Below are 14902 nucleotides of genomic sequence, written 5' to 3'. Positions count from 1 at the left end.
TAAAAGAAAATAGCAAAAAAAAAAAAAAAAAGAAAAGAAAAATCTCACAATCTTAACTCAACCAATTGTAAGCGAAGAATTCAAATTTTGAAAGTACCAAAAGATAGCTTTTGTATAGATACACAGTTTTGAAACCCAGACCGGACCGTACGATCCGACAGGGAAAACCTTGAACCGCTCATTTTTGTGGTTCTTTTAGCCTCAATAACCACTTTATGGGAAAAAAGCAGGGACCCGTGCAAACCGCGGTTGGACCTCACGGTTCTGAGAACTGTGATCAGACTGCTTCTCACGGTTCCCTACTTCCCTTTGAATCTGAACCTAAAAAAAAAAGCTTTAAATTCTGGATGATTAGACCGCTTGGCCAGCATGCATCAGACTTTTTCCAAATCTGGAACCAAAAGATTTGTGAGGAAAAACAAAACTGAGAAGAAGAAGATGACAAAGTAAGGGCTGTGTGAAGTTGAAACAGCAAGTTAGCAACCCAGCACAGATCGCCAGTCACAGCTTTCATCTTTGTCTTCTGCTTCTATTTCTTCTTCTTTCTTCTTTTCCTCCTTCTCTTTCTTCATTTTGTCTCCATTGCTGTGCTTTCTCACCTTCTCTTTGTTTGGGTTTGTTTTGAATTCTTTTTTATGTTTCCAAAGCCCCTTCATGTGACTTGGCATTGGGAAAGAAGAAAACTTTTGATTTTTGAAATTAGTAAAATGTTACAGCCATTAGATTTGCAGCTTTGAGCCCGTGATGTGACTATTGATGGATTGATAAGTAACAAATAAAATATTATAAGTACTTTTAGTTAATATTTACAATTTTTTTTAATGAAAAAATAGTGTTACAAAATATTTCACAACTTTTTTGTGACAATTATTATGTAGCAAAGTTTGAATGGTAGAGGAAAAATAGTGAGTCAACGGATACAATAAAGTACATAATAATTATTAAATAATTATTTTAATTTAAAATTACTAAGTGTCCTTCTAATTCCTATATTATTACAATATTACTATCACGAGTTTAACTAATCAACATATAAATAAATAAAGAAATATTATATCTATGTATGCTTAGGATATGATATTTCTTATTTGTCCTATGAAAGTTATGATATAAAAAATATATTTGAAAGATAGATTTCTATATTTAATTGGGTCATTTAATTTAATTTTTCTATTTATACTAATTTAATATATTTATTTATATTTAAATAATTATTAAATTAATTATGGAGTCATCACAATTCGACCCTAGTTCAACCTCGGTTCGAACTTAAAAACCTTGAACCTCTCTCTTTTACGGTTCAATGAACGGTTTAGGTCTGAAAACGTTGTATAGATATAGATATTGATTGATTAGTATATCAAATCTTAAGTATATATATTCAAAGCAATAGATAACACATACAAATGACAAATCAATTCTACAATCTAAAATCGAAATTCCTAAAATGAGTGTTTGATATATTCACATTTCATTTTCCTAAAACTTCCTTAAAAAACCATAATAAATTGACAATTAGCAAATTAATGGCAGTAGCCAACTGGGTTTTGTCTAATTGTGTCAAATCAATCAATCAATATATATATAAAAGCAGAGACCTTATGCGGGAGAATATGAGGTTCTGGCAAGCAGCATATCCTTTCTACAATTTCCACATAGAGCTGTCACAAGAGACTCTCTTCAAGACATCGTTCATTAATTCAGCATGTTAGATCCTATCATTGTTAACCTTTATTTTTTTTCCGTACTTATTTGTGAAGGGTTTTCTCATCCATTGTCTTTCCACCTTCTCTCAACTCTTCATCTCCCAACCATCAACCCAATTGGCTAACATCCAATTGCTACCATATTAGCATATTGGAATCAAGCACAAGTCCTCATCAAAATTAGCATACAATGCTATAAATCCTGCATGAATTTAATTCAGCCACAAAATTTAGGTGAAGCTAATTTAACTTCTCTTTATAAATTAACTGATTTGATCAAGAAACATTAATTGAAGAGAAATGTGTCGGAAAGATATAAGACCATTAATGATAATACTAATTAACTTGGTTCTTAGGTGCCAAATGGCTATGCCCCGCGTAGCACCCTGGATTGACCAATGATGGTAATTTAAGGTTTTCAGATATAACTTATAAGTATAAAAGGCCATAGAGAAAGGTGGATAGAGTTACAACTGAAAGATTTAAATATTAAAGAACAAACTTTATACTACCATTAATAGCCAATCGGGTTTTTGATTTTCTACTCCATCCTTGGCCAACACATCTTTCTCAAACTCTTTGTACTAGATTCAAACAGTCTGCTTGTTGCTCAATAGTAGGTTGGCTTGTAATAGGCAAATCACCAACCCAGACAAATCCCACTCCCATACTCCATCAAAACCTACCCTACAAGTTCAACATCCTCTCTAGTAAAAAACACCAATATATCATCCCCATGTAGTGTTAAAAATTTTATAAACTAGCAGGGCATTAAGTGTTCTAGAATTTTAGTACTAGCGAGTTATTGTTCCATGTGAAACAGACAGTTCTATGTTAAATTTAGCAATGTATCTTGTTAGACTTTGTTTCATAAAGTGGAAAAAGATATGTTAGCTTTTCTATACTAATGGTTTCACTTGTAATTAACTTTATCTACTAATGGTTTTGTTTTGATGTCAAGTCTTACTTATGATTAGAAGACTACTGCATTAATTAAGTCTGTATTGTGTAGATTCTGAATGGGCTATAAAATGTGTATTATTCCCTATTGAGTAATCAGATTGAAAATCTTTGGAATCTTAAGGTTTCTAGAGCATGGAAACAATAGGCTGTAGAAATCTAAAAATAGACCATTAACACATGTACAAGGTGTGCCTAATTGAAGCAACTATAGACTTTAGGAATTTGAAAGAGTTTTAAGAAATTTTCAAGGTGTGCCTATATATTGCGGTAGATTAATGTCACTCCTTGTGTTGCATTAATTTTTTTAGAAATACAATGGATCTTAGGAATGAAAATGATGCATGTGAAAAATACTATGAGATTGGAATAAAATATTTAAATAAAATGTACAATCCCTAATTGGATTTTCCTTTATATATTTTGATGTGTTGCTTTACTATTTCAATCCTAAGTGTTTGTACAATGCATTTGTTCAATACTAGTGTTTAAAGACCCAGGCCATGAGCATAAAAGAAACAACAACAAAAACTGCAAGCAAAAGCCGACAATGGGAGGTGTAAACTGCCAAAATCCTTTGTCACAGTAAGCATACATACAATAATAGTTTTGTTATACATGTAAAGCTTGAAGAATAGGCAAAAAAACTGACATAATCATTCTGTTGATTGATGCTCCAGAAAGCTAGACCATATGGCTATATGGCTTCTGACCATTAAATAGCTCAATGCATCCATATGCATATCTGCCAATTTCTTCGAGGATGACAAAACTAAAGAAAAGAAAAAGGTTAGTCAGGGCTGGATCACATTTCCATGGTAGATACTTAAACTAGAAGTTAAGAATGTAGAGAGAGTTAAAGTTAATTACCCAAGAACTAAAAGGACTAAAGCTGTAATCCTATAAAGGAATTGATAACACTTGTGCTTGGATTTCTGCTTTATTTCCTATACTGAAGGAATTTATTTGTGGCTTACACATCCAAGCCAGTTGGAAATCCTGACAAGAATCCTTCAATATGAGCTGAATTGTCCACATGTGGTAGAAATCCAAGGGGCAAATTTATGGCTATAATGAGCACGAGAGTTACAAGTGCTGCACGCAAAATATTTAGGAGTCAAGAACTATTCTCACAAATTAAGAGTATATAATTTTCAGGTAATCAAATAAAACCATAGCTTTGAGTTTCAGTCTGTCACTATTACTAGCCAAAGACATAAATAGCAAAAAGGAAATGTTACCTTATTTGCTTAGATTTTCCAATTAGTGAAAAGCTTAGAAACCATGGCTCCCAATAGTACACTAAGTGCACCAGATGCGCCAACTAATATTGTAATTTCACATGTCATCATACAACTAAAAGCCTTCAAAGCTATTTGGAGAATCACCAAGTGATGATGAACGAAAGCATTCATATACCACTGGCAGATTGAAATTATTAACACTCTAGCACTTCTTTCACCTGCAATGTTAACTGAGGTGATTAATGATTAGAAAATTGAAATTTAACAGAAGCATGCACTTGTACAAACAAATTTTTCTGTTACATTTGAAACCTCAACCTATTCCTATAATGATAAACCTGATAACCAGTCATTGAAGTACTTACAAGTATGCATATTGCCAACTACAAAGCCAAGCCTTAAAGTTGTATTAGTTACTACACAAATGCTCCTCTTCAAATTCTTCCTATACTAACTTTCAAAGGTGATCTGCTCACAATTGCTAGGCATGACAAACAACACATTTAGCAACAAAGCAAGAGAATACACCCTAACATCCATACCTTGATTTTTAAGATATATAGACTTACATCCTATGGTAGCTTATTTCCAAATTCTCCACTAGCTCCTTCAAGCACAAGTCCTAATCAAAATTAGCATACAATGCTATAAATCCTGTATGAATTTAATTTAGCCACAAGATTTAGATGAAGCTACTTTAAGTTCTAACATATTTATGGAAGAGAAATGTGTTAGAAAGATGTAAGACCATTAATGAGAATTCTAATTGACTAGGTTCTTAGCTGCCAGATGGTTGTGCCCCATGTAGCACCCTGGACTGACGAATGATGGTCAAGTAAGGATTCCTGACATTTGTTCAATATAACTTATAAGTATACAAGGCCAAAGAAAATTGTGGAGTAATTTATAAGTATACAAGGCCAAAGAGAACTATGGAAAAAGTTACAACTGAAAGATTTAAATACCATAGAACAAACTTTATAGTACCATTAATAGCCAAAGAGGTTTTTGACTTTCTGATTCATCCTTGGCCAACACATCTTTCCTTAACCTGTTTAGACTAGGTTCAAACAGTTTGCTTGCTGCTCAATACAAGGCTAGTTTGTAATGGGCAAATCCCACTCCCATACTCCATCAAAACCTTCCCTTCAAGTTCAAAATCTTCTCTAGTCAAAAACACCAATATATCATTCCCATGTAGTGTTAAAGATTTTATAAACTAGCAGGGTGTTAAGTGTTATAGAATTTGTGTACTAGCCAGGTGTTATAGACAATCTCATAAGTTCATTGCAGTTGGGCACAAAGAAATAGTGATAGAATTGTTTTATTGAATAGATTTGGGATAATCATTCTGTTCAGTAATATGTGCTTAGTTTTACCAACAAAATCACAAAAATAAGAGATTAATTCAAAAAGAATCAACATTCACTTCACCTATACAACATCTTCATTAAAAAATTGAATTGACAACTATTAAGTTTTAAATATTTATGGTGTTTGAATGCTGAGAAAGTTCAAGTTAATTACTCATGAATTAAGAGTACTAAAGCATTAATGCTATAAAAGGTATTGATAACACTTATGTCTGGATTTCTGCCTTATTTCTTATCTTGGAGGAATTTTTTTGTGTATTACATATCTAAGCCAAGGGGAAATCCTGTCAGGAATTCTTCAATATGAGCTGTATTGTCCACATGAGGTAGAAATCCGAGGGAAAATTTTTGGCTATAATGAGCATGAGAGTTACAAGTGTTGCACACTAAATATTTAGAAGAAAAGACCTATTCACACAAATTAAGAGTATATAAGTTTAGGTTAATCTAATAAAACCTCAGCTTCGAGTCATCACTATTACTAGCCAAAGACATAAAGAGCAAAAATAAAATGTTACATTATATACTTATTAAAAAAAATGTTACCTCATTTGCATAGATTGTCCAATTAGTGAAAAGCTTAGAAACCATGGCTCCCAATAGTACAAAAAGTGCACCAGATACACCAACAGGTATTGTAATTTCACATGTCATCATATAGCTAAAAGCCTCCAGAGCTAAAAAATTGAATTGACAACCATTAAGTTTAAAATATGGGTTTAAATTAACAACAGTATTTTAGGGACTTGATGTTGTCATTAATATTTATGGTCTTCATGCCAAGCTCTTCCGCCATGATCAAGTAATATGCTGGGTGTGATGAAAACATGGACTTGAAATTAGGATTAGATCAAATACCTGAAGAGTGTTGCAAGGGAGATGGTTGGAGGGAGGGTTTATTTGTTTTGATTCAGAGGCAAGAGTGGACAAATGAAGCAAAAGAGAGAGGGCCAAAACCACCCTCAAACATCCACAAAAGAGGCTTTTAAATTCCTCCTCTCTCACAATGATTACTCAAAAAAACCAGGTCCTCAATTTTTGTCATCCACCAGCTACATGCCCAAAAGAACAACATATAATGAGTTATGTCAGATTAGTCCAAATCCCCAAAATCAATGAAATCTGCAAGATCCATCTTGATATATCATATTAAAACATAAATGAATAAGAGGAATCAAATATAAGCATAACACTTACTGGTTACTAGTTAATGTGGAATTACATGCCCAAAAATCAAAACACTCTTATTTATAACCAATTAGACCAAAGAGGGTCATGATCAAAATTTTTTAAAAAGAAAATCAGTTTATGAATACTTAGAAAGAAGAAAATGTATTTTAGATTTGCAAATAGTGGGCATAGGAGATAGAATGTTTGGTGGGAGTGTGTATGTGATTTATAACAGAGGCTTGATATCCTTCTTCTCTCTCACCATCATCATTCAAACAAATTTTACCTGTGGCTAAAGCATGATCACACACGCACACACAAAAATTCAATAAATAGTTACTATAGTTTTAATGACTACATCATTATTATTTTTCATTTTTTCTTTTTTGATGAACGACTGTATAATTATTACTTACCTCCTCCTTTGTGGTCTTCAAAAATCTTGTCCACTTCAATACCTTGCTCTTATTATCTGTCTACTTCACAGATCTCCAGGCCCTCATCATTGTCTACTTCCACTCGTTCATCCACCACACACTCAGCCGAGCCAGCCCCAACATCATCTTTGTCATTGATTTGTGGTCCAAATTCATAGTGTTGATTATCAACAGTCTACATGCACGTCCAATAGAAAAGCTTATGAGTAACGAGTTATGTTAGATTTAGTTTAAAATATTGAAAATCAACAAAACCCACAATGAACCCATATAATATTAAACCAAAAAATTAACAAGAAATATAAAATTTAATAAAAACCCATGTACTTATATATTAAATTGATATATTTAATAAATAAATAAATGCACGTGTAGAAGTTGGCATTGAGTGGAAGAGAGTTAGAGTAAACTAAACTTCCAACTGTTTGCACAATCCAATACATATATTTATATTTAATTGATATATTTGCAATGCAAAAATAAAATAAAAGAAGAAGAAGAAAGAAAAGAAGGAGAGTTACCTCTGAAAGACTGTTTGAATCAATGTGAAGACGTGCCATTACTTCCAATCAATATGATGTTTGGGAAGTGCCAATACTCTCTGGACCCTTTTTGGTAACGTTCTTTGAGCTCAATCCCAGAATTCTTCAAGTAGTTTGGCAGAGACTTTAGCCCATAGCATCTAAAAATTTTCAAGGACTGAAGACGTGGCATTATTTTTATTAATATTTAATATCGGATTTGTAACAATACCATTATCCTTTTCTTCTTCTTCTTCTCCCGTTTCTCCCATCCCAATCATTCTTCCCAGTTGTACAAATCCCAAAATTCGAGAGATTTCAGGTTTGGGAATATGATGTCGTAGTCTTTCTTGTTTTTGGAATCTTCTATTCCCAGAAATTCATCTCCCACCTTCTTCGCATTAAGAAGCCATGATATCTTTAATACTTCAAGGAATGGCAACTGCCCCAAAGAAGGCAAATGCTCTAACTTTACGCACCTTAGAAGTTGAAGCCTTTTCAGTGTGGTACACGACATCATCCAATTAGGATAAATTATGTTGCCCATGTAGCCTCCAATTTCTAAATCTTGCAAGTGTGGAGGTGGCTCTAAGGCATTCAATACTAATATGTCATTCTCCATTCTTCTTATATCCTCTTCATCTTCGAGTGAATCTAGAGGGCTAAACCATAGCACTAAACCACGGAGATGTATTTTCTTCTTCAATTGTGCATTCTGAACCTCACCTACATCTACCACATTTTCCAACCCATTTATTCTAAGAGTCCCTTGAAGCTGATTCAAATTTTTTAATTCTCCAAATTTACATCCTTCTCTATCATCCTTATCACCTATGTTGAATACCCATAATGTTCTAAGATCAATTAATTTCCCAACCCCTTTTGGAAATACCAAATGACTATTTTGATCAAATATAAGATGTCTTAAGTTAATTAGTTTACTCATCCCCTGTGGTAATTTCTCTAAACCATAACTGTTCTCAATATACAAAGTTTGTAAATTATAAAGATTACACAGGGTTTCAGGCAATTCTTTTATATAAACATTCCAAATGTATCAAATTTTCCACTGCATCTGGAAGTTTCTCAATTGGACAATCCAAAATTAATGTTCGTAAACATCTAAAATGATGGAATGAGTTTGATAGGAGCATCTCAAACTCATAATCCCTTTCATGCGAAAGAAGAAAGAGAGTGCGTAGATTTATTGCACGATAGATGAATTCGAGGCATTGCATTTCTTTTGAAATTTTTAAATGTAAATGATGAGCACTTTGTCAATCTCTCTCCAACTTCTTATAACCATCAATTTCGAATGAATCATTTTTTGCCATTAATTGGGCAAAGTCATGCACTATATCATGCATTTTGCAACCTATTATCTTGTCATCACTATTTTCATGTCTCTCGAAATCTTGGAAGAAAGAACGCATGGCTAACTTTTCAAAGTATTCTTCCGCTATGACTTCCATCTCCATATTTTCCTTTGACTCAACATATCCTTGTGCCATCCAATGGAGGACCAATTTATCTCTAGAAAAGAGATAATCTTTTGAAAAGATAGCACAATATGAGAAACAACGTCTCATTGTTGAGGGTAGTTCATAATAACTTAATAACAATGGTGCCAAAAGGCCTTTTTCAATATCTTCTAATTCCCACATATGACTATCTAAAATCTTATTCCATTGTTCTCTATTTCTTTTGTTATGCATGAGGCTACCTAGAGTCTTTGCAACGAGCGGTAAGCCATTACACTTAATTGCTAGTTTTCTACCAAGATCTTCTAGATACTTGAGTTCCTCCTCATTAGAAAATGCTATTTTACTGAAAATCAACCAGCAGTCTTCATCAGACAATACCTCCAAATTTATAGTGAGGGCACTCTCCATCATGTTCGCAACTATTTGATTACGTGTGGTTGCTAGAATTCTACTACCATGGACACCATTTTTTAGAGCAGATTTGAATGGCTCCCATTTTTCGAAGTCTTCAATCCACACGTCATCCAAGACAAGAAAGAACTTCTTGTCCTTAATCAAATCATGAATTTTACACAAGAGAGATTGCAATTCGATATTATCAAGAGGTCCATGTTCAGGGTCAACCTCCTTAATGATTGCTTTGGCAACCTTGCACTGATCGAAAGGATCAGAAATACAAACCCACATTCTTTTTTGAAAATGGTCTTGCACTTCGGGATGATTGTAGGCTAGTTGGGCAAGAGTTGTTTTTCCAATACCGCCCAAACCCACTAAAGAGATGACACAATAAGAATTTCTTTCTTCTAGACTACCCACACTTAATAGGCTTCTTAGTAGTTCATCCCAATAGATATCACGGCCAATTATATTGGACACATCCACAAAGGACGTAGTTGTTGGTCGCTCAACTACGTCAGGTTGCCTATTAAAGTCAGTCCCATAGGTTGCTTTGTCTTTGACAATCATATCTAACTTTTCATTCAGTTTTCTTATCATGTGACCAACATCATGACGCAGAGGAAGGTTAAAACAACATGATGAAGATGGGACGAAGGAGCATACCTTCTTCTTGACAACAACAGGAGCGTTAGTATCAGCTGGTTTTCCTTCTTCTCTCTCAATCTCTGCTCTGATCCTTGCAGTGTTCCACGTGTCCAAGATGTCATCCATCTCATAGTACTGATTTGGAGCTTCTCTAACCAAAGCTTCTCAGTACGCTGCTTCACAGCATGTCTTTCCTCTGCATCGTCCAGCATTGCCTTGATCATTCCGAGCCTGTCTTGAAGCTTTTGAACTTCTTCATCAACGCCAACTAGCAAGTTGATCTCTTGCTTAGCAAGCTGAACAGCGATTGAACCCAATTGCTTGAAGAGATCAATGAGTAGTGTATCAGCCATAGCTAACGGAGAATGAAAGTAAAGTTGGATTGAACAACACAAGAAAGAAACATAAAGTGTTTAGCGAGTGTGCTTGTGAATGTTCCCGGTTTCTTTTGTAGTAGTTTTAGGCAGGAGTGGAAAAGATATTATTTTACGCGCACATTGCTTTACAAATTTTCTAAGCAAAGTATACATTTTCTTTTTGATGAAGCAAAGTATACATTTTAAAATATCTTTTCAGCGTTTTTTTATTCTCTCTCCCTTGCCACATTAAGAATGACGTTCAATATTAAACCGTGTACTTTCGCAAGTTATAAATCAACTCTACACTTCTAAGGTATATTCCAAATTAAACTTTATAGTTTTACAAATTCTAATTAAACCCTAAAGTTTTAAATCAATTTCAATTTAAACCTAAGCCTTTTGGTCATTACAGTGACCGTTGCAAATTGCCACTGAAACAAAATATTTCAGTAAGTAATAAAAGAAAAAGGGAATATATGTGTAAATGGAACATAGAGAAATTAACTTGGAAACAACATTTTTTTTTTTTTTTTTCTGTATCTGACCGTAAGAAGAAAAAATTAATTTTCTTTCACAAAAATGTAAAAAAATACATTTTAAAATTTTAAATTTAATATGAAGGCCACCAGTCAAATTCAATGGTATTTTTTAAAACCAATTTAGTTTCAAATTATTTCATTTAGTGTGCACTTGGATTAAGGTTGGAACTTGGAATTAAGGACAAAATTGGCTTCTGCCCTTTTCGGGCAAAATAAATAGCATTCTACCCTTTTCCCAAACTAATTAGGGAAATGCAACTCTTTTAAAAATCAACTTTCTCAAAATCGAGTTAAGTCCTATAGTGACATTTTAAAAGACCTATAGTGACGTTTTTAAAGACCTATAGTGTCTTTTTTTTAACTCAAACTCCATGAAATCGAGTTATAGGTAAAAAAATTGCATGTAACTCAACTTCATGGAGATCGAGTTACAAAACACCACTATAGGTCATTAAAACATCACTATAAGCTCCTTAAAACACTACTATAGGGCTCTAGATTTTTTTTTTAACTCGATTTTGAGAAAGTCGATTTTTAAAAGAGGGATATTTCCCTAATTAGTTTGGAAAAAGAGGTAGAATGCTATTTATTTTGCCCAAAAAGGGTAGAGGCCAATTTTTTCCTTGGAATTAACATCTTACCCCGCCTAACCTATCATGTCTTGCACAATTTTTTTCCACCCCAAAGAGATAATAGGACAGGGACAAGTTTTTCTCACCCTGATCCCAAATGTGTGTGTATATATATTTTTTAAATTATTTGTACATATAATTTAATATTTTCTATACGTAACTAGTTGTAATTTATTTATTTTATACATATTGTATTTATTTATTATTTTTTTTTTTTTTTGTAGTGCAATGACATGATGGTCACATTTATCACACGTGACCCTATTCCATGGACAACAATTTGTACCATTTATCCAGGAATCTATCTTGGCATATGATTGAATACCATGAAATAGAATTACACATGAAATTCTTCTTAAAAAAAAAATCACAATAAAATGAAGTTGAATTGTCATGGAGAAGTAAAAATGAATTCTTGAATTGGAGCAAAGCAGAACTTTGGATGCCATAAAGATAATGGCATCGATGAAGGAGAAGAAAAAGAAGAGGAGCAAGTGAAGTCATAAGAAAAAGGAAGAAAAAAATTAGAAAGCAAGAGTAAGAAAGAAGAAAGTGGCCTTGGTATAGCCATAAGGAGCGTCCCCATATTTCTTTCATTAAGAGACATTGAGGAGTTTTTATTTTATTTTTTATTATTATTTTTAATCAATGCTAGAAAGAGATAAGGATGGATATGGCATAAGTATATATTTGTTATTTACATATGTCATTATGCCGGGGGCCATGACCTTGATTGCCGGCCAAAAAAATGCTTTAATAATATTTTGGCAAAAAATGTTAAGAGGGTGTTTGGTTTGCTGTGATGTGCCATTAATGTGATGTACATTACAATGATGTGACATTAAGATTTTTGCTTTATTTTATTTTTTCTTGCATTTCCATAATTTAAAATTACAAAATATATCACATCATCTTAATCTCATCATCTTCCTAAACAATGTAATGTTGTATTTTTGTATTGAGATTACATTAATGTAAGATTACAATAACATAATATTATAGCACAATGTAACATTACGGCTAACCAAACACTCTCTAAAGGTACTACAAGTTGTACCATATCAAACATACAAATTGATGTCACAATAAATATGATTATGGTTTTCAATCAGCTCATAAATGAACATTTAAATTGCCTCTTTATAATTTGTAAGTTGTATTTAGTAAAACTTGTAACTACTAACTAGTATCCAAAGCATGTATTACTTTTTCTTTTTCTTTTTTCATTTTTTAAATATTTGGTCTGATTAGAAGACTATGGTCTACGTTGGAAGCCACTTTAAAAGTACCCATAGCATGAATTACCTTTTCTTTTTCTTTTTAAATATTTGGCATTCTTAGAAGACTTTGGTCCTTGTTGGAAGCTACTTTAAAGTACCCAAAGCATGTATTACTTTTCTTTTTCTTTTTTTAAATATTTGGCAGGATTAAAGGACTTTGGTCCTTGTTGGAAGCTACTTTAAAAATACCCCTAGCATGTATCACCTTTTCTTTTTCTTTTTTCTTTTTTTAAATGTTTGGCATGACTAAAATACTTTGGTCCCCGTTGGAAGCTACTTTAAAGTACCCATAGCAGGTATTACCTTCTTCTTCTTTTTTCCATTTTCTTTTCTTTTTTAAATATGGCATGATTAGAAGACTTTGGTCCTCATCAAAAGCCACTTTAAAAGTGAGTCAATTGTGTTATCCATCTCAGTATTATCTATGTGATATTTAGTTCATTACGAATTTTTCTTCCTAAAATAGACAAAGATACTCTTTAATTATGAGTCTGACTCGAAACTTCGTTTGAAGAGAGGAAAATTATACCTTATAAGTAGGAATGGCCAATGACCAAGTTTGGTTCGGTTATACTCAAACCCAACCAAAATATTTTATCCATGGATACCCAAACCCAACTTGAACCTAGTTTATTTTAATAGCTTTTTTTATTATTAAAAAAAAAAAAGTTAACAGCATGATTTTCTAGTGTATAGTTGTGATTTCCAACTAACTTTTGTTGGCTTTAATTCCATGCCAAATTTGATTGTAATTAATTCAATGATTTCCCTATATTTATGTGGGCTTATTTGTAAGGAATGAGTGTGAGAGATTGGTAAAGAATCCAGCTTCAAAAGAAGAATCAATGTAGTTTGCAACTAGCTCGCGTGAAACTCGCAAGTAAAGCAATCCGTAAAAAGGCCACATGTGAAGCACATGACTAGAAGTTGAAGAGTCACGCTAGCCTGTCCAATTCGCGAGAAAGGCCATCTCATGAGGTACGCACAAAACTCTGTGTTTGGCAAAATGAAAAAATGTTTTACCAAATTCTTTGCCAACACGATATATACCGTCATTACCCATGAAATTGTAAGAAGTTCTTTTTAGAGAGAAAACCCTAACAAAACACTTGAGAGTTAGACATTTTCATACCCACAATCATCTACACATTTTCTCTTGGTTTTCCTCTATTCCTACCTCTCCATCTATGCATCCTTGAGAGGTTCTTAGCCCAAACACTTACCTCACCCATTCTGAGTGTTGAGAGAAGTTTTGGTACCTTTGAGAAGTATTGGAAGATGCCATTGAGTGGCGGATGCAATCAGACTGAATTGCGGGATCCGAAAAGTTAATGAAGACAAGACTCCAAGAAAACCGTTGGTAGCAAGAGCTTAGAGGGCTCAAGTACATTGGATAAATTAGGCTTGGAGAGTGTTTTTGATATTTGTGTACTCCAACTTATTCACTAGTGGATCAATTTTGACTCGGAGGATTGCGGAGAGGTTTTTTACTGAGTTCTTAGGTTTCCTCTTCGATAACACGTCTCTATGTTATCTTGTGTTTGCATCTCTCTTCCCTACTCTTTAAGCTTTACCTTTATTGCTCATTGTGGTTGCATGTGGCTTAGAGTAGTGTTACTAGTTTATTGTGCTCATTTACTCTTGTTCCAGACTTAGATAAGTTAGAGTAAAAGCAATTTGGCCATAATTTTAAAATTGGGGGTCTGAACAAGTTTAAGTGTTTTCACACTAATTGAGCTTTCATCTAGGAATTTTATTTGGATTGGGCTTAAGGGAGTTTGAAATTAACTTGGGTTGAGTGTTGTGAGTGTAAGAGATAAGTTTGGAAATCGCTTCTATGCAAAAGGCTGGACTTAGCTTTGGGTTCAGCATAAAGCTATCTTAGGTTGGACCTAACAAATTGGGTAGGGTCTAGATCCTCACTTAATTGGGTTGGGTGACCCACGTATCTCACTTCAACTTCTAGACATTTCTATCCAGCCACCCTCTCTCTTTCAGATTACGTAAATATGAAGAGATCAGATTGTATGTGCATGTGATTTCGTGGTTGTGTGCGATGTGTCCAAGCAAAAATATATGAAAAACAAGTAATAAGTTCATGTTACTATGTGTATAAGTATGAAAATGATTGTCTATGTCAATGCAAACCAACA

General features: G+C 33.4%; 1 protein-coding gene and 2 long non-coding RNA genes across 5 annotated transcripts; all 3 read right to left on the bottom strand.

The window, feature by feature from the left end:
• Positions 1 to 3255: 3255 nt before the first annotated feature.
• Positions 3256 to 4169, bottom strand: LOC115982317. The gene is made up of 3 exons (XR_004089596.1): positions 3908 to 4169; positions 3537 to 3761; positions 3256 to 3438 (listed from the first exon to the last, which is right to left on the bottom strand). It is a non-coding gene; the product is annotated as an uncharacterized LOC115982317 (long non-coding RNA).
• A 34-nt stretch (positions 4170 to 4203) lies between these two features.
• Positions 4204 to 7573, bottom strand: LOC115982316. 3 transcript variants are annotated; one of them, XR_004089594.1, is made up of 6 exons: positions 7412 to 7573; positions 6870 to 7065; positions 6142 to 6335; positions 5830 to 5960; positions 4659 to 5056; positions 4204 to 4564 (listed from the first exon to the last, which is right to left on the bottom strand). It is a non-coding gene; the product is annotated as an uncharacterized LOC115982316 (long non-coding RNA). The 3 variants fall into 3 exon arrangements; XR_004089595.1 differs by having other exon boundaries at positions 4204 to 4532; XR_004089593.1 differs by lacking the exon at positions 4204 to 4564 and having other exon boundaries at positions 4585 to 5056; positions 7412 to 7562.
• A 115-nt stretch (positions 7574 to 7688) lies between these two features.
• On the bottom strand, positions 7689 to 10292 carry LOC115981344 (putative disease resistance protein RGA1). Its single transcript, XM_031103494.1, has 3 exons — positions 9958 to 10292; positions 8852 to 9817; positions 7689 to 8385 (listed from the first exon to the last, which is right to left on the bottom strand). The coding sequence occupies exons 1-3, from the start codon at positions 10290 to 10292 to the stop codon at positions 7689 to 7691; spliced, it is 1998 nt and encodes a 665-aa protein (XP_030959354.1).
• Positions 10293 to 14902: the final 4610 nt, after the last annotated feature.

This window comes from Quercus lobata, chromosome 3 (assembly GCF_001633185.2).
Source record: "Quercus lobata isolate SW786 chromosome 3, ValleyOak3.0 Primary Assembly, whole genome shotgun sequence".
Lineage (NCBI taxonomy): Eukaryota > Viridiplantae > Streptophyta > Magnoliopsida > Fagales > Fagaceae > Quercus > Quercus lobata.
This window is presented reverse-complemented; position numbering and strand designations above follow the sequence as displayed.

Excerpts from the sequence above, each read along its gene's own strand:
- LOC115981344 (XM_031103494.1), bottom strand. The coding sequence starts at position 10,292 with ATGGCTGATACACTACTCATTGATCTCTTCAAGCAATTGGGTTCAATC. Across the intron at positions 9,818-9,957 it reads CTGTTGTTGTCAAGAAGAAG|GCAACCTGACGTAGTTGAGC; the intron begins GTATGCTCCTTC and ends TGACTTTAATAG. Across the intron at positions 8,386-8,851 it reads GCGGAAGAATACTTTGAAAA|TTATGGTTTAGAGAAATTAC; the intron begins GTTAGCCATGCG and ends TATTGAGAACAG.